We start from the raw sequence: 21754 nt of genomic DNA, 5'->3' as shown, positions 1-21754 counted from the left end.
ATTATTATTATGCAGCCATCTATGTAACTTGATAAATAAGGTTTTTTTTACAGTTATAAATAGAAAAATATGATGGTGCAGTGGTTCTTCCGCATGACTTCACTGCAGGCAATCTGGGTTCGATTCCCACTTGGTGGCTGTGCTTGCAAGCGTCAGTGTTTTTTTTTCAGTTTCATTCTGCCTTGCAATTGGCTGGCAACCAATTTATCATGTTTCCTGCCTGGTGATTGTAGTTAGCCGAGATAGGCTCCAGCACCCCCTGCAATCCTTGTGGACCTTCAGTGTGTGTGTCTCGAGTTTTTTTAACTAGGTCTACAATGTCTTCTATGTCTTATGTCTTCCTTGCTACTACAACCAAGAAATGTCCTGAATACGGGATGAAATAAAGTCTAATAAAATCTAATCTAATAAGAGCTTCAAAGAATGAATGAATGAATGAATAAAATGTCAAATGATAAAATGTAGTGTGGATGAAAAGCCAGCAAGCGTCAGTATTGTGAGATCCTTGACTGCATGTTCTTGTTATTGAGTTTTGTTTAGTTTTTTTTTTCCTTTCTCATGGAATAGTTGAAGTCAACAGGGAGTTACAACAGGCCAGGCTACAACACACTCATTGTTCACATTCACAAAAGTACAGTCTAAAAAAAAAACATGATGAAAGGCAGTCCTGAAACCTGAATTTACCTGAAAACCCAAAAAACATGACTGCTTGAATTCAAAAGACAGAAGTCAATGGCATTTCAATCAATAAACGAGGATAAAATGTCTTTATTTTCGACATTTGCATTAGAAGAGGAATTTTAGCCATTTAGTCCACTCAGAATAGTAACTGTGGCCCTTGGTGGTCTCAGGGTGAATGTCTTAAAAAGTACTTGAGACCCCCAGAGAACACTTCAAACAAGAAGTAGGCCCTGACTCTTCTAACCTGAACAAATCACAGGGGAACTAAAAGTAACGCTGGGAAAATAAAGAACTCCAAAGATAGTCTGGCTAATTAAATATGCCTTTTTTTCCCAGGATGACTGATCCAGATCTTCCGTAGCAATTGTACATCTAAATTGGGAAAGGGATCCAAATAGGACAGGGTCAATGTTGGAACTACTTTTCCTGATTTGGGAAACTATTTTGTGAGTTTTTAATCCACAAAAGCAAAAGTAGAACACACACGTACGAAAGAAAGATGAGATGTGGTTACTAGGGACAACAGCATCAACAAAAATAAACAAAGTGAAAGAAATAATTACTCAAACAGATGGGAAAGACTAAAATGAGGACAGGTGGAAAGAAAAACTCTCAAAGCAATATGAAAAAAAATATAAAGCTAAACATAATAGAAGTAAAGTCAACAATAACACATTTTGATACTACGAAATGTGAACCCTTCAATAAAATAGTCATTAAATTATTCCGTGTTTATTTAAACGTACCCTGGCGAGGATAGGCTGAACATAAAAGTCAAAAATGAATATTAAAAGGCATTTTTTAATAACTTAAGGTATACTGTAAATGAATATGATGTATAAAACAATGTTTTTTTGCCCTAGATATCAGTGTGATCAATTTTAGAGACAATTATTATGCATTGCTCATAGGCAAACATCCCAAAAACCACATTTAATTAGATACAGAAATTGAGAGTTGGCTGAAAGGAAGGCCTTTGTTCAAAAGGCATATTAGCAATTTTGAAATTGGAATGAAACAAACTGATAATTGTATGTTTGCAAATATTAAAAATCGTTGGAAACATATGTTGAACAGTTGTAAATATGTAAAAGATCCTTTTCGGGACAGATGACTGACCAAAATGGGATTTTCAAGTGGTTGCACTAAAATAGTAGGAGCCAAATATCTTTTTATTCCCAAAGGGCTTATTTTGATATTAGCAAAAAGACACGAGGCACCACACTTCATTTTCTCTGGTGGCCACACAAAGTCATCACCAGTCCAAATCTTACGCTTAATCATTTAGTTTAACTCGCAGTATACAGCAGTATTTTCTGACCTTTACTAAACCGAGGCAAATTTTAGACATACAAAGTCTCACTCCATACCACAAAATATAAAAGAAAGGGAGAAAACTTTTTAGATGAACCTTTATTCATCCGTATTTGGGTCAATTCAGTTTGTAGCGGTGGCGAGCACAGACACAGTAACAGACAATGTAGATCTAGATAAAACTGGAACCACACATACTGGAATGCGCCATGCACGAATGCTTTTTTTGGACTATTGAAGACATTTTGACCAGTGGTTGAGGACTTCCTGACATGTCAAGATAACTCCCTCAAGATGCTTTTCCTGCTTAACTGTGATTGGTCCTCGGCAACGGCACACTGGTTCTCCAGATTATTTACCTTGGCGCCAGCAAATTCCGTCCACCATGACCGACGGGTGTTTCAATCAGCCTGACAGCATCCATTGTGGGACCGCTAGCAATGCCAAGCGACAGGGGGGTTTGGGACGCCGCCAGCAGACCACCTCCCACGGGGGAGACGCCAGAGGGCTTCTGGCCATCAGACTCCAGCCGGATGGAGTCGGCAAAGCTAGCGCGAAGCGTGTCGCGACGACCACCCTTTCCCGTTGATGGCTCCCGCCGGCCTAAAATATGGCGGCGGATGATTTTCCGGAAGGTCTGGCGGAATTCGCGGATTCGGTAGGCGTAAATGAAAGGGTTGACTACAGAATTGCCGTGTGATAGGATGATGGCAACGTACAAGACGGAGAGAGGCGGACGCTGGCACTCGGGACAGAAGAGGGTGAAGCAGTTGATGATGTGTAAGGGCAGCCAGCAGACGGCAAAGAGTCCTACAATGATGGCCAGGGATTTGGCGGCCTGGACTTCCTTCTGGAGGGTGGAACGGGACTTTTCCCCATGGGCCGCCTTGACCTCCATCAGCTTGAGTTGCCGACGGGCCGCCATGAAGATGCACAAGTAGATGGCTAGCATGAGCAGCAGGGGGATCATGACACAGGCCAAAAAGTTGAAGTACACCATGTAATCCATGACCACTACTTCTTCAAAGAGGCAGGTCATCAAGCCTGGTGGGCAGTCGTCGCTTTCTCTTGGGGATGACTTGTGCCAGCCCATCATCGGGGTGAGGCCAATGAGGATGGAGAGAACCCAGCAGATGGCGATGATGCATTGGGCGCGTTGGCCCGTCACCAGGCTGTTGTACCTTGAGAGGGAGAATGTTAAGAACATTGAAGATATTCGTTCAACTTTAATTCTGAGATTTTTTGAGTGGAATTGTCTTCCGAAAGGTCTGTTTGGGTTGCCAATGAGAAGGAGACATAAGCGGTGAAAATGTCATTCCAAAAGGTCTTAAGTTTACTCTGGACAAGAAGAAGGTCTCCCCCCCGGTCTTGAGGAGAGGGGAAAAGGATAAACAAACAAGTCCTTGTAAAGCTATTTTCAGGGTGACTGTTGCACAGTGTGGGAGAGCAGCTGAAAGGCCCCATTTGCTTCGATCCCATTCTGCAGATGTCAAAGTGCAAAGGTCATGGTCGCAACAACAACAACGGCCTTCCTCCCGTCACGTGTGAAATGTGTCAATTTGTAAACAGGAAACGCAACACGGTCTCGGAGGTTAAGCTATGAGATATGATAAAAAATAAAAAATAATCGACGCTTGCCCAATTCAAAAGAAATGGTTCGGAGTGTTCTCATTCCTACTCAAAATTGGAAAAGACCTCCATGAAGGACGACATTTTCTAAAGCATGAATCAAGATGGAGATGACTGACCTTAGCGGCATCTTGATGGCAATGTAGCGGTCCATGGCGATGGCCAGTAGACTAAAAATGGAGCTCTGGGTGAGGATGAGGACGAAGCAGGCGATGAAGAGACATCCATAGAACTTGGAGCAAAAACCCACGCTGATGACAATGGCAAAGGGGATAGCCAGGACCCCCACCGCAATGTCGGCTACGGCCAACGACACCACGAAGAAGTTAGTGTTGTTTTGCAGGTTGCTGTTGATAAACACGGCCCAGCAAACCAGGACGTTGCCCAGCACGGAGAAGGCGGCAATTAGAAGCTCCACCGCCATGTAAGGGGCAGCGATAGCGGGTTCTTCCAGCATGATGGAGGGGATTTGGAGCGACGAGGCCTCACCTCGACCGCCATGGTTACGGCCAGGTCAGCATCTTGGCCCCAGGACCTCGCTTAGGAACCCGGTGGAGGGTTTTCGGATGATGAGAAGCTCCAGTGAAAAGCAGAATGAGTCCAAGTCTCTGGTGACGGGACAGAGTCAGGGAATCTGTCTCCTAGCAGATCCCTGCAGAGCCTTCCCCTTGGCGGAGTTTTCCCATGGAGCTCTGGAGGGCGTGCGACGATACCGGCGAGGAGCGCCAATGGAACGCTGACTCGTCTTCACAGTCGAAAAAGAGGAAATGATCTTACAATGGAGGAAGTGTGCAATGTAGTCTCGCCTTTTAAGCGTATTACGCGAGCAGGCTGACTTTTTGCATTTTTTAATATGTTCCTCGTTGGTTTTGCCGGAAGAATTGCTTCAAATTGATGGAAAATCACAGATTGATTTGTGGTGTGCTAAGTTTTAACATAAGATTTGTTTTTTTCCAAATACGGTTTTGTATTGTAATGCAATTCAATGCATTTTTCCAGAGTAATCTTTTTTTATTCAGTTTTCTCCCTAAAAAAAGCTTTTTCAAACAGTATTGATATAAAATGATGTCAATAATAGCATACCGTGTGTGCAAATACAAATACTACTTACTCAGGAAAACTGCTGCAAGCATACCAAAAAAATGGGCATAATAAATACAACTAATAATGTGCATCTTAAAGAAAAGCATCATTTTTATTGAAATAACGGAGGCTAAATAAAAAAATAAATAAATGAACTGTATTTACGGGAAGTCTCCAGCTGGCATGGAGGCAGGCACTTTAATTAAAAAAAAACCTCATGCTCAAATGAAATTTAAATAACTGTAAAAATACTTCTCCATTAAAACAATACGAGTGCGTATTAATGAGGTCATTTCTATTAGATTTCTGCAATTTGCAGCACCTGCCTTGAGGATTGTCAATACTCCTCATTAGTTGCACCTGTGATTGACTCTTTTGGTTTAACAAACATTTTTTAAAAAAATGGCTGCACTTATAAACTATTTGCATTGATTATTAATTGCAAACAACTATTTTTGAGCAACCCTTTTTCATGAAGTCCATTTATATCCTCATAGAACTCAGAACTTTCCCACAACAACAAACATTTGAGTAACAATCATTTTGTGTATGGGGAAAATACACTACTGCAACTATACACTGATTTATCACTCACAGTAATACATCTAAAAAGACATTTGGTGCCAATTGGTCATTTAGAGCCATAAAAAAACAACTTACCTGATTTTTCTGTTGTTCATCAGCAATCAGTGACGTGTGCTACCATGCTTTATCTATCTCTTCCATGCTTTATCTCAGCTTGCATGCTCTGTGGGAATATTACTGATCGATAACTGCAGCTTTTCTTTGTTTTTTTTTATGACTCAGGGAGAAGAGGCACACCCTCTCTGCATACAGTGTGTGGCTTTATGCCGTCCAGTGAAGGAGCAGCTGAAAGCTTGCTATGTGGACAGATGTGGGCCTATCTCTTGATGACACACATTAGATTGGGACACCTGAGATGGGCCAATGGCTATTCATGCAGATGGCAAAACAGAAGATAGAACATTTGGCATTTGGAGTGTTTACAAGGGTTTTTATTCCCTTTTAAATGGATTACAAGACTTTTAATGGACTTCTCAATCAAAGATGAAAGAAAATATGAATGTGTTCTGTCTTGAGAAATTTATATTTTTTTTATTGAGTGTACTTTATGGAGTTGAAGGCTAAATTATATATATATATATATATATATATATATATATATATATATATATATATATATATATATATATATATATATATATATATATATATATATATATATATATATATATATATATATATATATATATATATATATATATATATATATATATATATATATATATATATATATATATATATATATATATATATTAATAAAAACATGCATAGTACAGATGACCTAAACATGCTGTGAAATTAATTTCATAGTTATTGTATATTTTTAATCTAGCAAATGATTTTATTTCTGTTTTAGCGAAATTGAGTTGGGCTTCTAAGTAGCATTTAAGTATTAAAAATACTGTACGAATAAAAATATGGATTTTTTTCTCTATTTGGTGAAATTGAGTTGTGCTTCTGAGTATCATTTAAGTATTAAAAAATACTGTACTGATAAAAAGATGATGTATGACTACTTTTGTGTTTTATTTTGATTTTCTATTTGAATAGGCGGTTCAGTTTTGGTCTTTTCTTTTGTTTTGTTGTTGTTTAATGTTATTTTGTAAATTAAAAATGGCACCCAATGACTGAATATACTATAAAGCACTTTGAATTACCTTATTGAATTGTGATACTATACACAAATATAACTTGGCATTGGCCATCAAAAACACTACTCCTCACAAGAATCTCAGGGGCATTAAATTGTCTCAAAAAACATGAACAAAACGTCTGTTTGAATATAATAACAATAAATCATGATAAAAAAAAAAATCAATCAATGCAAGGTGTTTTGTATTCTTTCACTTAGGCACTCTATGAAATGTCATAAAAACAAGGACAAAAACAAAAAAATCCACACTCGGTTTGAACCTGAAAAAAAAATTGTATTATTTATAGGCAACAAGCAGTCAAAAAAAAAATAATAATAATAAAAATAAAAAAAAAACAAGTAGGTTCAGTGGAATTCTTGGATAATTTTCAAGTAAACCAAGGCAAGCAAAACATAACACAGACTTGGTAAAGAAACAAAAAAAAATGCTGTATGTTCAAGGCCTTGCTGTGTAACGTCTTTTACTTAAAAAGACACCAAGGCGTTCACCATTTCAAACATATTCCCCCCCAGGAGCCAAGAATCCAATTGTTCCCGTCACTCCCGGGAATAATAAGACAAATAGTTCTGGCAATGGATTTCAAGCAAGTCTTTAGGCTTCCTAACCCCCAAATGCACTTAAATACTACACATTTATACAGACACCAAAGTTTCTGGTGCTAAATCACTGAATGTCAAACGCAGCTGCGCAGATGGCGGTGATGGTGACGGCGAGTTTTGCGAAATGGACGCCATTGCTATCGATACCAGCTGGCTGCCTCCTCTAAGGCAAAAAAAAAAATCAGCATACAGTAATGCGCACCAGACGCACTGATCTTATCAAAAGGCCTTATTAGTGTTTCTCAAGAGGCAAAATATCATCCATTTTTTCCACACGAAAAGAAAAAACTGCAAGTTTCACACTCACAAAAGGCTAAATTGTCATTTTGTTGCTACTCTAGTCCAGGAATTTTATGGGTTTTTTTGTAACAAATTTGTACTTGCAAGCAAAAATCATAATACAGTGATAAGAAATATCCAAATAAATATTGACCAGTTAAATGGAGGCACAATTGACATAAAGTATCCGCCATGTTGCTAGTAGGACTGATACAAATGTCTCCTCAATGTATATATTTTCGGCATCTGTACAATAATGTGAAGTCACAGTAGGAAGTTTAACATGTAGAAGAAAAAAAAGGCAAATTTTCTCTAATATACAAAGAGAGTATTTGTGAATAAGCCATTTTTTATGGAGCTTCCAACAAAATGAGGCCTACTTCGGATTATTAATGAGCTCAAATAACATTAGCTGTGTGATTTGACCAAAACCTTCAAAATAAAAGCTTTAAGCCCTATTCAGACACAATGCAATTTTTTTAGAAGTCAACCCTACTTTAGTTTTAGCTGTTTCAAAATGAAAAGTCTGATGAAAAAACATGTCCGACACAGCAAATAGCTTATTTGAGTTTATAAACAAACAAAGAAAAAAATAATCTATAATATTTGTCAATATTTTTCAACTCTTGATTTTGTGCTGTCGTGAAAAAACACAGATTTTGGCTTTTGGGGAATCCATCATCAAACAGGCACTTTATCCTTTCAAAGATAAGAATCCAAAGCATATATGAACATCTGGAATACTGCAAAAAAACTGCCTTGAGTTCTACACAAAAGAATTCTAAGGGGACTGATATGTTATATATTTGTAGTGTGTGTTTACTAAGAGTAGCTTGGGCCTTGTACTTTTTGCTAATTGAGCAGCCAAAGTCTTGAAAATGTCTTGCAAAAAGAAAAAAAAGGCACTGAGGCACGTTTCTTCAGTCCATACTTGGTTCACTTCTTCAAGGCTCTATTGGGAAAAACTGCATATTGGCAATATTTGGGGGTTCTTTCTTCAAAAAAATGGAGGCTCAGTTTCGTTGTCGCAAACTACTGTGAAGATGTTGAATGTGCTACGCGAGGGTTGGCCAAAGTATCCAGTGAGGTATGGGTTGTAATGTTGGGGGTCAAACGGTAGGGCTGGACCCTGGTCAGGTCTCAAAGTATTTGTAAATGGCCGTGACGTAAGTCATGACGCTTTGCCAGTCTGGACGTTCGGTGTGCACCATCTCGTTAAGGTCCTGAAAGGGAGAGAAAATGGAGTTGGATGTTCATTTAACTTTGTTTTTCTGAGGCTGGTACAATAATTATGTGATAAAGACTTTTTTTGAGAGAAAATAATATGCCTAGTACAAAACAGGGGTGGGCTGGACCATATTAGATATAATATTAAGATTTCTTTTATTATAAATGGATTAAAAGAACTGGATTAAAAGCCCTGACTATTCATATTTTTATAGATCTAAAACAATGTTTATTTGAGATTTTTTTAAAATATATTTTTAGATTTTACAAAATGATTTTTGAACCAAAAACACAGAAACAATGGATTAAAAAATGACAATTATTAATTTAAAAGGGGAAAATCAGGAAATTTAATATACATCTATACTCTTCCTTTTAATTTGATCCTAAAACAGAAAGTAGAAAGCCATGATTCACTTTTTCGGGCCACACAAAATGATGCGACGGGCCACAGTTGGCCCCCGGGCCGCCACTTTGACACATGTGGTCCAAAAACATCCATGTATTTTGATATGAATGCTTACTAAAGTGCATTTGATCCCGACACTTTCTGCAGCCTGGAACGCTAAAGTGAAGTTTCTCCTCTGCGAAAAAAAAGGAAAAAAAAGAAGAAAAAAACAGTAAGGCCAAGTATTTTTATTTCAACATTTCAAGTTTGGACTTTCCCTCCCAAATCTGTACTCGCCTTGTCTTGGCTGCTCAGCTCTTGATAAGGGATGTGTGCCGGCAAGTAGGTGTGGAGCACAGCGCAGAATGCCAGACCATCATTCCAGCTACTGCTGAAATTGGTGATGTCAATGTTCTGGAACAGATGCCAAAAGATCAGCAAAAAAAAAAAATGAAAAAAGTATTTCCAAAATATAAACAAGAGAACTTTTTTTCAGAGCCACATTTACAAGGTGAACTACTACTCTTATGGCATTAGAAGAATATAGCCTCGTAAAATAAAATTCCTTCTTTCCCAAGCAAAAAGCAGTTTAGAGATTTGTGGGGATGGAACCATAAAAAAAGTGTTTTTATGTGCCAGACAACATTCCTTTATTAAAACCAGAAATATAAGGGTGTGGCATAGAAAGATTAAAAAAAGGCTTTTAGTCACATTGTTTGGGTTTCTCTTTCAAAGCTCAAATGGAAGTACCTGGAAAAAAAAAAACCCACACTATAACCTCTTAAAATAATGAATTTTAATCTTTTATTGCCCATTAAAAAATATGTTCGAGCAACACTACTACAATTTTATGTCAAATGAAGGCTGCAAAATATTGTCAAAGGGGGCTAAAATGAAAAAAAATCTATATATAAAAAAAAAAAAAAATCTATATATAATGTGTCTTACAGGAAAAAAATTAAAATCATCACACAAATACTTCCTTACAGTATTTGACTGTGTCCGCTCATAGCACATGTTTTTCATTTTGTTCAATGTCACCTACTCCCTAGATAGCATCTTTGTGGCTATGGTAATATTTAAGCACCATCTCAATGGCGACATACAGTCCGTTGGCCTTAAGGTTGAAATAAATAAGTCAACCATCGACTCCCAGGGACACATTTTAAAGTTTTTTTTGCATTTCTTTCCCATGGTAAGATTTAGAAAACCCCAAAATATGAATCCATCAATCACACATGGTGTGGTTTCAGGACGATAACCTACTTGATAACCCTCTGTTTTCTTCTGGCACCACTTGAGGAGAGCATTTCTCTTGGAGCCTCCGTACTCTCGAGCCAATGCGGATAGAGGGTCCTTCCGTTCCTCTCTTGGAGAGAAAAATAAACAACAACAAAGATGTTTTTGTGCTTGCTCGGTAACCTTTTCCTTTGCCTAACGCGGTCACAATCATCTCCCGTCGCACTTTGATCCGCCATACCTTAAACGGCTACGTGCCGTGGGCGTGACGGAGGCCGTGGGCGAAGAGGAGGACATCGAGAGCGGCGAGGAAGCGGCGCTCATGGCCAATAGCGAGGATGACGAGGCTCCATCTTGAGCTCCAATGTCTCTCTTCATTTCTTCGCTACTTCGGCGGGAAACTACAGCCACATTGATTTGAGGAATAACGTAGACTGTACTCATTTGGGTCATCGTCATAAAACGTGCCATTCGAATTGATTAGCCAACCTGAAATGGACTTGCTGGAGTCCATATTGGAGACCCTCTGGAGGACAGATGGCGGTCGACTGTTTGGGGCTCCTCGGAGAAGGTGCTCGGCTGGAAGTGCATAATTATTGAAGTAACACGCCGTTAAAAAATTGGACAAATAAAAGATATTTCAAGGAAAACTTACCTGACATGGAGATGTCTGAATAGCTGGTTCTTTTGTCAGTGAGGGAGGAGAGAGGCTTGGTGGATGATAGAGATGTGGATACAGAGTGCCTCTGAAAGAGAAAGGACACCCAAAAAAGGTGGTGAGATGAGTGAAGTCCATTTGTGACAGTCTTTTATTTTATTTAGAGAAAATAAAGCGCCTTTTGTACCTGGATTGGCGATACGGCGGCAGCTGGGGGTGTTTTCATTGGACTGGGGCTGAGAGGGGTGCGTGGGAGAGGCGTGGCCGGGGTTGTTGGAGTCACGGTGGCGGTGCTGGTTGCCGGTGGAGCTGGAAATTATAACAAGAAAGTATGTTATGAAGGCACAATGGTGGAGTTAGTAGTCGGAAAAGACAGCATAATGTGCAGAAAGATTGCAACATGGAGCCAAAATGCAATTGTTTGACTTTTTAACTTGGGTCTGAAGGGAGGATATCTTTAGCCATTATATTTTTTTTGTTTCCTCGTTCTTTTTATGATGTTAAGCCACATTTCCAAGGATATTACGATTCTTTTGGCCGAACCTAGCCTAGAAAACCCCGCTTTCTTCTTTGGGAACAGACGAGTGGGTGTCATAAAGTGGTAGTTACAAGATTTCGTAACCTGAGGACTTTGTGTAATTTCACTGAAGTCTCATTCACTCAGAACATTGAGTTCATAGTGTCCATAATTGAAGTTGGTTCTATTGAAACGTCAAGATGATTTTTTTTGAAGCAGTACTACATTTCTTTTTGTTGAAAAAAAGGAGTAAGACTACAAAGCAAATTGTAGCGTATAGAGTACCTTGCGAGGAGGCATTGTCAAAGCTCTTGATGAGTGTTTTGACAGTTGGCGAAGGCTCCGAGGAAGTGGAAGATCGACGACTGAGCCCCATCCCCTGCCTGAGAGCAGCCAGGTCCCTTTCCACTGCGTTCATGTAGTTGTACACTCGGCCTCTCTCCTCATCTTGCCTGGAAGTAGGAATACGCACTACTTAATATCAACAAAATAGACAAATTCTTCAAACAAATGGTGTCCCCTCCCCTGCATATGTTGATGAGCAACAAAAAAAAAAAAACATCCAGTTTGTGTAGCATACTTGCGGCTTTTGACTTCGTCTAGCTCTTTGCCCAGCTTGTCATTCTTCTCCAAAGCCTCCTGTAGACGGCGCCGTAGATCTCCGATCTCTTCTTGCGCTTCGGACTTGATGTCATTGGCGATGACTACGGCCGTCTGCAAGTCGGCTTGAAACTGACGCCACTCCATCGACTCCTCCTGTGTCGGCAAGGGACAATTCAGATCATTTAGCCACATTAAAGCAGCTATACCTGCATAACAAAGCTATTTAATTTTTCATTATAGTTTAGATTTTTTTTCACTTACCCTGAGTCTGCGATGTAGGATCTTTATCTCTCGTTCCATGTCATGTTTCTGATCCTGGTGCTTTTTTACAGAGTCTGTAAAAAAAGTGGTGACCCTTTATGAGATTATCACATAATACAGCTCTTAAAAAAGTCTAACAGATATAAATATGTCATTATAACAGTCTTATAACATGGGAGCCTATTTTAATTATTCATGACACTGCAGCAGGCAAGACACACTCATTTATTTATAGAACTTTTAACTTGTATGTGTGAATGTTGCCCAGTATGAGTGTAACCTGCTGGCAGTGAATGTCACAGTGGAGTGTGTGTACACTTAGAAGTATTTGTCAAATAAATGCTAAACTGCTCGAGAGGAAAGAGCTTTTCAGAGTGTGTTCATTTGCAGTTTGGTCAAAATTTTAAAGACAATAAGACAGCAAAAACAATCAAGTATTTTTGCTGAGTGTTCTGTTTAGCGCATTCTACCAGCTGCTTTTTACAATAGTCATTATAAAATGTGAGTTAATTACATCTCGATTTTTTTTACCCCTCATTGTTGCAGATAGAAGTGCTTATTGAGCAAATTTAAGTCTTACAAAAAATAAAAATTGCCATTTGGTTTGTATTCAAAATTGTTAAGTATATATGATAATTAATATTTAGCCATTGGAGACATACAAAAGCCTGTATTGTGCAAAATGATTGGTTATATTCAATGCCCTAAAGTGCAATTTTGGGACAATTAAAGTAGGGTTTTATAATTTTAACTAATCCGTTCATGGGGTGTGTTGATAGAAAATGTTTTTATTATTATTATTATTTTTTTTAAACTTGGCGACTTCAGAAACTTGTCAGAATTGAGTGACATTTGATTTTAAAACTTGGTAAACAGACCGCTGCAATGAGAAAAATGTTTGTCACTTACTCTCAAGATCGGTGATGATGAGGTTATCATGCAGCTTTAGAGCTCGGTGCTGTTCTACTTCGTCTTCCAGCTCAAAGATGGTTTCTTTCATATCGACGATCTCCGTTTCTTTCTCTTGCAGCTCCTCACGCTGCTTCTCCAGCATGTGTGCTTGCTCAGTCATCTGTTGTTGCGCCTGCTGCTGGTAGTCTCGATATTCGCCATCGAGCTGGATTGCACAAAAGAATGGAATCCAGGTATTGAAATAGAAATTAAAATATGGCTATATTGCTAAATAATATTTCAATTGTAGAGGTTTTATAGCCATAACATATTTTTTGTGGGTTGGATTGATTCCGATAGCTGAAGGCATCACTAGGAAATTCACGGACCGCCACTGCCCTAAGTAAATGAACATAATATTTATCAGTGTACCATGTTTTGGCAAGTGCGAGCACCAAAATTCAATGTATACTACTATATATGCTACCCAGCTATAAATAGCCTTATAAGCCCATTATGACTTCATTTGGCCAGTGTGTATGTATGTACTTTTCAATTTGTTATTGATTCGTGTGTATAACAATTAACCGATATGATTAGAAATAACATTAAAGTAGTTCAAAGAACAATGCAAAGTCCGTTTCTGTTTGTGATGCTAATGTTGCAAAGTTTCTGCATCCTGTTGGTGTAACGCCATCAATGATAGCCAATGAAATCAAGCATTAGCATCCACTAACCTTACTGAGAGTGTCCTGCAGCAGGGCCAGATCATTTTGCGCCTGTTCCAGTTCATCCTGCGACTTGGCGGCCTTGGCCTCGGCTTCTTCCTTCCCCAGTCGCGCCCCTTCCAGAAGCTGACGGATATCATTTTTGTCGCCCGCTATGTGAAGAGACAAGAGCTCGGCGACCCTCTGCCTCTCTTGGTCCAACTGGGATCGACAACGACTCAAATCCGCCTGGTCGCTGCTCACGGCAGCCTTGTATTCGTCGAGGGCTGCCGCCATGTCCGCTCGCTCTTGCCTCACCGAGTCCATGACGCGCTCCATTTGGTGATTCCTCTCCTTCAAAGCTCCGATCATCTCTTGAGCCTCGGCGTTGTCCTGCTCCGCCATCTTCAACGTGTTGGACAGGTGCTGTTGCACCCCCAGGAGCTGTTCCCTCTCGAACCGTGCGTTATCCGCCAAGTCGGAGTAGCGCTGCTCCAACTCCATGTAACGCCCACTCTTGATGTCCTCCTCGAGCACGTAAGAGACGTGATGCTCGTCCAGAGTAGAGCGAAGATACTCAATCTGTCGTCCGTACAGCTCCAGTTTGTCGCTCTGTTGGCACAACGAGTCCATGAGGATGACCTTCTCCTCGCCTAGTCGTTCGTTCTCCCCGTTCAACTCTTGCGTGATCTGCTGCAAGTCGGCCAGCTCCTGCAATGTGGCCTGCAGTTCTTCAGAGGTACTATGCTGGTTCTCCTCCATCTGATGGATGCGTTCCGTAAGACAAGCCACCGAAACCTCGCTGGCGGTCCCACTGCTACCCCTCCGAGAACGCTCCCCACTGGGGGCCGACTCGCACTCTGACGACGACGACGCTCCGGATGGTGCGTCCAGGGCGTCGTCGCTCGAAGTGACGGCCTGATAGACCTCGCTCGATTCGCTGTCAAGATTGTCCACTGATCCACTGTGCTGGTGAGCGCTGAGGAGATCTTCTAAGGAACCGGGAGCCGATCCCTCCACGGAGGACGTCAGGGTGGCTCCGCCCTCGCTGGTACCGCTACATGCCGCCAAATCCGGGCTGGTAGACGTGTAATTGAACAGTTTGTCAGAAGCGTCGAGCCTCTGCTCCAGAGAGAACCCTAACGCGTTGAGGCGATCTTTGAGCATTCGATTCTCGCTTTTTAACAAGTTAAGCTCCTCCCTAATGGCCTGGTTCTGCTCTTGTAGCAAAAGCAATGTGGACTCCACGTCGGCGGCCGTAATGGCCGAGACGGGCAGCTTTTCGGCCTCGTCGGGGTCTTGCCGCGGGGGCGAGTCCTTTCCATCCATGCCCAGCTGGACCCTCATGTCTCTCAGTTCACTGCGAAGATGTAAAATCTCCACGTCTTTGCTTTTGGCAAGACCTAGCAGGTCATTGACTTTTGTCTCCAGTGCCACCTTGTCGCTGATCTGCCCATCGGATTTGGACTTATTCATACGGCTCTCAGACTCTGTGGAGACCTGGCCACGAGAGCGCTTGGTCGAGGCCGCGTCGCCTGCCGCCGTCCCTGAGGACAGCTGCTTTCTGTTAGCTGACGTCCTGGATGTCCGAAGACGATCCCGAGAAGAATTGGGGTCTTTCGTTGTTGAGGATGTCATGCGCCTGCTTGAAGAACCTTATCCAGAAACAAATGCATAATACATTTGGATTTTTTTAATCAAAATGGGCAAATTGTAGTGATATCAATAATGTTGGAATATGCTGGAATATTAAAAAAATGCAATTATTGATTTCAAAGGGGGAAAACCAGGAAATATAGTATACAGCTATATCCATCATTTTAATATGATTCTAAAACAGAAATTCGGCACTCATGATTTACTTTCCCGGGCCGCACAAAATGATGCGGTGGGCCAGATTTGGCCCCCGGGCCGCCACTTTGACACCCGTGTCTTAAATTGTCACCCTCCCCATTAGCTGGTCCGCAAGAAAATAGAAAGACCTTGACTGGTCCTTGGTGAGAAAATAGGTTGAGGACCTTCGTTCTTGAGTCTCAATCCAAACAAAATAAATTGAACCAAACAATTGAAGTGGCAATTGAAATGCAACATGCAGAAGTGTTAGCCGCTCGAAATGCTGACACACACACACACCTGCTGCTGCCTTTTGCTTGTTATCCCCTGTGCTCGCAGTAGTCCCGATGGAGGCAGTTCTCTTCGTTTTGCTGACAGCATTACTTGAAACAGGATTGGCGCCAGTTGTTGCGGCTAAAAGATCGTCATTGCTCTTCACCTAAAAAAGAAAATAGAAATGGAATAAACCATTTTTTAAAAGTTGTGTTTCCATGACTGTAACTGTCTTAGATACCTTGAGTAGCTGTGCAGAACTGCGGGTATTGGCTGCAGGTTTTCCAGTTCCGGCGGCGGTGGCGGCGGCGGCGTCGGCCTTCGCTCGATCAGCACTGGCCTTACTCACCGCAGGCCGGGCTGACTTCTTCATACTGAGTTCTCTGGTGCCGAAACATTTACGTCTCAGTCTGTGCACACGGTAGAAAGGATAAAAGGGATTGCAAGTCAGAATATAGGGTTATCGCAACAATTTCTATAGGAGGGGAATTCTTTCCAAGATGTTCCTATGAAATAAGGTATTATTATAAAAAAAACTGACGGCGGGAGGAATATATGTTCTCTTTTGTCAGGCTGCCCGGGGGAAGGTATAAAAGTTGTTGTTCTTCTTTTTGAAGAGACTAACTGAAACGATTATTAAAACTCAAAAGGTCTATAAAAAAAAGCAGATCTAAATGTGTTTTGGGATTCAAAAGACGAAAAGAAACAATGGTGGATTTGGATTGGAAACAGGCCTAATCACAAACTAGCTTGAGAGTAAAAAGGACTTGCAAAGTCAGCTGGTTCCGATAGACAAGTACACAACCTTCCCTGACGGAAATAACGAATGCATTGTATTGTATGTGTTTGGTCTGGAGCACAGGTGTCAAAGTGACGGCCCGGGGGCCAAATCTGGCCCACCGCAATATTTTGTGTGGCCCAGGAAAGTAAATCATGAGTGCCGACTTTCTGTTTTAGGGTCAAATTAAAATGAAGAGTATAGATGTACATTAAATTTCCTGATTTCCCCCCCTTTTAAATCAATAATTGTAGATTTTTTAAATCATTTTTTCTTTGTTTTTAGTTCAAAAATCATTTTGTAAAATCTAAAAATATATTAAAAAGAGCTAAAATAGACATTGTTTTAGATCTATAAAAAAACAGAATATTTAGGCCCTTTAATCCAGTTCTTTTAATTCATTTATTTAAAAAAATAACTAAATATTATATCTAAAATGGTCCGGCCCACGTGAAATCCAGTTGACATTAAAGTGGCACAAGAACCAACCCGAGTCTGATCTAGAGGAAGCATTTCATGTTTAACTATGACAAATTCCAGCAAATAATGCGCAGTCCAACAAACTACACATGTTAGTTAGTCGGACAGGAAAAATAAAGACTGTTTTGTAAGGAAGGATTCCATCCTGGTCTGAGAAGAACCTTACTTGATGTCGTGAGAGCCAAAAAATTATTTGGGACACAGCTGGAAGCAGAATGTAAGTAGTTTAGCACAGACTTGGATGTGTTTTTTTGCACAAAGCTTCTTGAAAGGGGGGAAAAAGTGCGTCTAAATGATTTATATTACACAGGAAGCCCTTCAACAATCAATCTCCGACTCTGGTCGGTTGTTTTAGTAGAATATGTTTTTTGTAAAGAAGACAACGCCACCAGCTTGAACTGTTTAATAAACGGTAAGTAGAAGACTCGCTGACTGGAAGCTGGCCTACTAGAGTCGTTGTAAATGAAACAAAATTGTAAATCAAAAGAACAAAAGAGTATTCATGGATAAAGACGGTCTTCACATTTGGGGGAAAGAGAATGAACATAGAGAAAAAAATTAGTATGTTTAAATTATCAAGCATTGGAAACATTGTTCAACTCTTGCTGACACAATACTTTTGAAAGTCACACAGCTCCATATTGTTGACAAGCCAGTGTGGGATTACAGTGCGAACACAGGGAATAATCCTTGTGAGCTCTGGGGACGGACTATTTCTCAACTGCTTTTCATTTTCTACCCGATGTGACATTCATACTGTAGTCGAACAGTTTTGGACTGTAACCGACATTTTAATTATATCATGTACAAAGGAAGTTTTCAGATTTTAAAGCTTAACAAATATGGATCAAAAGTGGGATGTGTGTTAAAAAGTTGACAAAAATATGTTTTTAATTAAAGGGGGCTATATTATAGATTCATATAAAACAAAATGTGGTCATGGTTGGCTGGATCATAAATTTGGGAGTTGACTTGAAAATGTGTGTGAAAAAATGAGGATCTGATGATAGTATACTGCTAATGGCTCATAAAGATCCCTCTGCTGTGTTTTTTCTTTATTGAAGCTTCAACCACGGGGAGGCACTTCCTCGCCATAACAACAGCTTCCTGTGATGGCGTCTCCAAAGCAACAACCCTACAAGGCAGACTTTGCTCGTGAACTGCTTGGGAGAGAACACACACTAACTATTAAAGCTTTCAGTCATCTGCTAAAATCTGCTCAACTACCACAAAGCACCAAATGTAAGCATCAACTTATACATGACTGAAATTCATGTGATTCAAAAGGGGAATGATTGTTGCCAGCCCTCCCAGTCAAAATTCATTGGGAGTCTTGCACTATAAATAGAATTGAAATATTAGTGCTTAAATAAGGATGTCCTAATGCAGATTTTATTTTTTTTAAATGTTTCGTCGATACCAATACCATTTTTTTTGTCAGTGAGAATAATGCCAGTGGAGCAAGTGGTTAGTGTGTCGGGCTTCCAGCTCTGGGGTTCTGGTTTCAAATCCAGGTCACATTTTTTAGTGTGGAGTTTGCATGTTCTCCCTGGGCCTGTATGGGTTTTCTCTGGGTACTCCGGTTTCCTCCCACATTCCAAAAACATGCATTGTAAGCTGATTGGAGACTCTAAATTGCCCCTAGTGGTGAGTTTGAGAGTGAATGGTTGTTTGTCTCTTTGTGGCCTGCGATTGGCTGGCTACCAGTCAGCTGGGATAGGCTCCAGCACCCCCGCAACCCTAATGAGGATAAAGCGGTTCAGAAAAGGAGAGAAAATGAGAAGAATATTGTTTTAAAAAGTCACTGGTAAATGATGTGTCATAATTTTTGCATTAAAAAGGTACCTCCTCAAAAAGATTTTGTTGATAAATATGGCACAATGCTCTGTTACTATCATTAGTTTGTATGAAGCAGTCAGTAGGCGGACATATTTGTCTTTCGGTTTGCCAAAAAAAACTTATTGTTGTCTGGAAATAACATTTGAATATTTGTCTCTGGAGAACAACACACATTGTGCAAGCGGCCGGGAAGTATAATTCTGAAAATGCATATTCTCAGAAGTAGGAGAAAGACTAATAAACAGTGAGTGACATAAACATTCTTTCTATTATCAGAAGAGTTCAGAAAGCCGAGGAACATTGGTTTCCTGCTGTTTTATGTGGGACACAAGTAGACATTTTATTCATGTACACACCCACAACCACAACATTAGCATCACAGTTAACGCCCTTGGCAGTGACGTGTAATTGAAACCCTTAAATGTATTTCTTTAATAACTATTGCTTTACAATAAAACACAGTATTCAAAAGTTTAGTTTCAAGCCAAATGACCATATAAAGCCAAGTGGGAACGCCATCAAGCGAGTTAGCTACAGGGTCAGGCATGCAGGGAATTTCAGTAATTTAGCTTCCTGTTTAGACAATGGCTTTCAAAACAAAAGCAACCAAGTCTAATTACCTCCCACAACTTTTTAATAGAAACCTGATTGAATATCCAAAAAAACGTTGGATGGATCTGAACTGACTCAAACTGGTTAAAGTTATAAATACAAAAAATAAATAACTACAAGAAGTTCAGCAGTAAAAGTGTCAATCTAAATGTGTAGTAATTCATACCTGTCAACCTCGAACCATTTGTGATCTTACCAAATTTTGTTTTCGCCCTTACATATATGTATAAATACATGGAAAATCTTACCACTTTACTTTTTTGTAAAAAATCACGAACATTCTTGACTTGTAAACAGACCAGAAACAGCTGATCAAATGAAAGTAAACATAAACAAGGGAACAGGAAACGGAAATCACATGGTGAAAGTGTTACAAAACGAAATGTTTATCATGATCTTTTTTTTTTAGCCAATCAGAGGCGCCGGTACATATATCACTTGGCAGACATGCGTTTCCGGGAAGAAACAATGGCGGATGGTGAAAAATGGCTAGAAAGTGCCTTAATTTATTTTTTTTTCTCAAAATCACCGTTTAGCGTACCATTTTCATGTGTACAGCGTACCAATATAAAAATGGGCTTTCAGTTGTACCAATTACGGCGAGAACGTACCAGTTGACAGGTATGAGTAATTGAAGTAATTTCGTAGTACAAATTTAGTTTGAAATATTTGAGTCCACCTGACAATGACATAAACCTGGCTCCAAAAAATAGTTCAATAGTTTAAAGTCTAAATGAATTACATTTGAGTCATGATAAATCCATCAATTATATAAAATGATCTAAAAAAACAACTTTATACAAATCTATTTCGATTACTAGTTGTGCATGATTGTTGAGTAACTTATTTTGAAATAATTTTCAGGACATATGCAAGCTATTCTCTCAAGCTAAACTCCAAACCTAAATAAATGTTGCAGAAAAAACTACTTTAACATTGTCTAAACGAACATCGCAAACATCACAAATATCCGCCTTATACCACCAATCAAAACACAAATTGAAATAGTCCGATCTGTCATTAATTTGACTTTAATTGCTCATGGAAGAAGGACAATGCTAACGCTAGTAAAGCAATCGCGAAGCTAACCATGCTAGCATAGCCGGCAAACAAGCAGCAGTGTCCGCAATAAGAGAAACGACGCACATACCTGCATGGCCTCTACTTTTCCAGTTGGGTGGATTGCTGAATGTCTGACGGAAGCGCGACAGCGGCTGCCCGCCGGTTGTTAATCCCACCGCGAGAAAGCAGGAGGGCAGCATCAGTTTTTGGAAGTCAGATCGCTTGTGCTGACAGCAGCTCGATGATCGTGCGCACCCTCTTCTGGTTTCATCTGCATCACCTCAGCATCACGCCGCACATCGGACTCGCCACTGCATTGCACAAAAGCCAAAAAGTCTTGCGCAAAACTAAAATAATCGAACTAAACCGACTATTTGCGTGCAAAAATGGGGAAAATCAATTTGAAATACCATTTTCCCATGAAAACTTTGTCTCTTACTACTGGTATTTCATTTATCATTGCTGTCAATGTAATGTGAGTGCGTTTATGACATAATTAGCGTTTTTAAAAAGGCCAAAAATTGCCTTTTAAAAGGTATTGTAGTTGTTCAGGATTCATTCATAGTCAAATGTTACAATTATGTTAACTGAGGTTATAGAAGTGTGTGTTGTGGTTGTTAGTAAGAGGAGTAGTATATGTAGTTATTAATAGTTATGCAATAGATGTTAGATATAATATTTGAAGTTAGAAAGCTGGCATTGAATGATCATAAAGTGCCATTGACTGTTTTAAACGTCCAATCCCAATGTGACTGGTATTGATAATTTTGATATCATTGACATTTTAACATACAAAGAATAAAACAATACGAATATAGCACAATTTATTGTTTAATCATGACATTGAGCTCATTTAAACTTTACTTTTGGCTCTATTTATTGAACCTTCTGGCTTTTAATCTTTTTTTTTTTTTATACTGTACTATATTCCCAGGAATTTGTGGATTAAAAGATGAAAGGTCACATGACAAGAGTGATTGGACCACCAAAGATTTAAATGAGAAGGCCACGTTGTGTTTTACACGTGCAATTAATTCTGGATTAAATTGCCTTTTACATGCA

General features: G+C 39.7%; 2 protein-coding genes across 3 annotated transcripts; both read right to left on the bottom strand.

The window, feature by feature from the left end:
• Window positions 1-640: 640 nt before the first annotated feature.
• Window positions 641-5617, bottom strand: LOC144215490 (adenosine receptor A2a-like). Of its 2 annotated transcripts, XM_077744459.1 has the most exons (4): window positions 5368-5617; window positions 4114-4369; window positions 3744-3971; window positions 641-3176 (listed from the first exon to the last, which is right to left on the bottom strand). In XM_077744459.1, the coding sequence occupies exons 3-4, from the start codon at window positions 3776-3778 to the stop codon at window positions 2351-2353; spliced, it is 861 nt and encodes a 286-aa protein (XP_077600585.1). In that variant the 5' UTR covers window positions 3779-3971; window positions 4114-4369; window positions 5368-5617; the 3' UTR covers window positions 641-2350. The 2 variants fall into 2 exon arrangements, with proteins under 2 accessions (XP_077600585.1, XP_077600584.1); XM_077744458.1 differs by having other exon boundaries at window positions 3744-4369.
• A 1784-nt stretch (window positions 5618-7401) lies between these two features.
• On the bottom strand, window positions 7402-20959 carry specc1la (sperm antigen with calponin homology and coiled-coil domains 1-like a). The gene is made up of 16 exons (XM_077745019.1): window positions 20781-20959; window positions 16163-16331; window positions 15949-16087; window positions 13846-15470; window positions 13127-13334; window positions 12218-12291; window positions 11934-12109; window positions 11639-11805; window positions 11024-11145; window positions 10834-10924; window positions 10668-10757; window positions 10420-10579; window positions 10206-10308; window positions 9237-9353; window positions 9076-9135; window positions 7402-8547 (listed from the first exon to the last, which is right to left on the bottom strand). Exons 2-16 carry the CDS (start codon window positions 16292-16294, stop codon window positions 8458-8460), a joined length of 3354 nt encoding a protein of 1117 aa, XP_077601145.1. The 5' UTR covers window positions 16295-16331; window positions 20781-20959; the 3' UTR covers window positions 7402-8457.
• Between the last annotated feature and the right edge of the window lie 795 nt (window positions 20960-21754).

The sequence above is a fragment of the Stigmatopora nigra genome, chromosome 22 (assembly GCF_051989575.1).
Source record: "Stigmatopora nigra isolate UIUO_SnigA chromosome 22, RoL_Snig_1.1, whole genome shotgun sequence".
Classification (NCBI taxonomy): Eukaryota; Metazoa; Chordata; class Actinopteri; order Syngnathiformes; family Syngnathidae; genus Stigmatopora; species Stigmatopora nigra.
Note: the sequence above shows the minus strand (reverse complement) of the source record. Positions and strands in the feature narration are given on the sequence as shown.

Coding starts and splice junctions, on each gene's coding strand:
- LOC144215490 (XM_077744458.1), bottom strand. CDS start 4,081: ATGCTGGAAGAACCCGCTATCGCTGCCCCTTACATGGCGGTGGAGCTT. Junction 3,177..3,743: donor GCCATCAAGATGCCGCTAAG/GTCAGTCATCTC, acceptor CTCCCTCTCAAG/GTACAACAGCCTGGTGACGG.
- specc1la (XM_077745019.1), bottom strand. CDS start 16,294: ATGAAGAAGTCAGCCCGGCCTGCGGTGAGTAAGGCCAGTGCTGATCGA. Junction 10,309..10,419: donor ACGGCACGTAGCCGTTTAAG/GTATGGCGGATC, acceptor TTTCTCTCCAAG/AGAGGAACGGAAGGACCCTC. Junction 8,548..9,075: donor TCGGGATCAAATGCACTTTA/GTAAGCATTCAT, acceptor TCTCCCTTTCAG/GACCTTAACGAGATGGTGCA.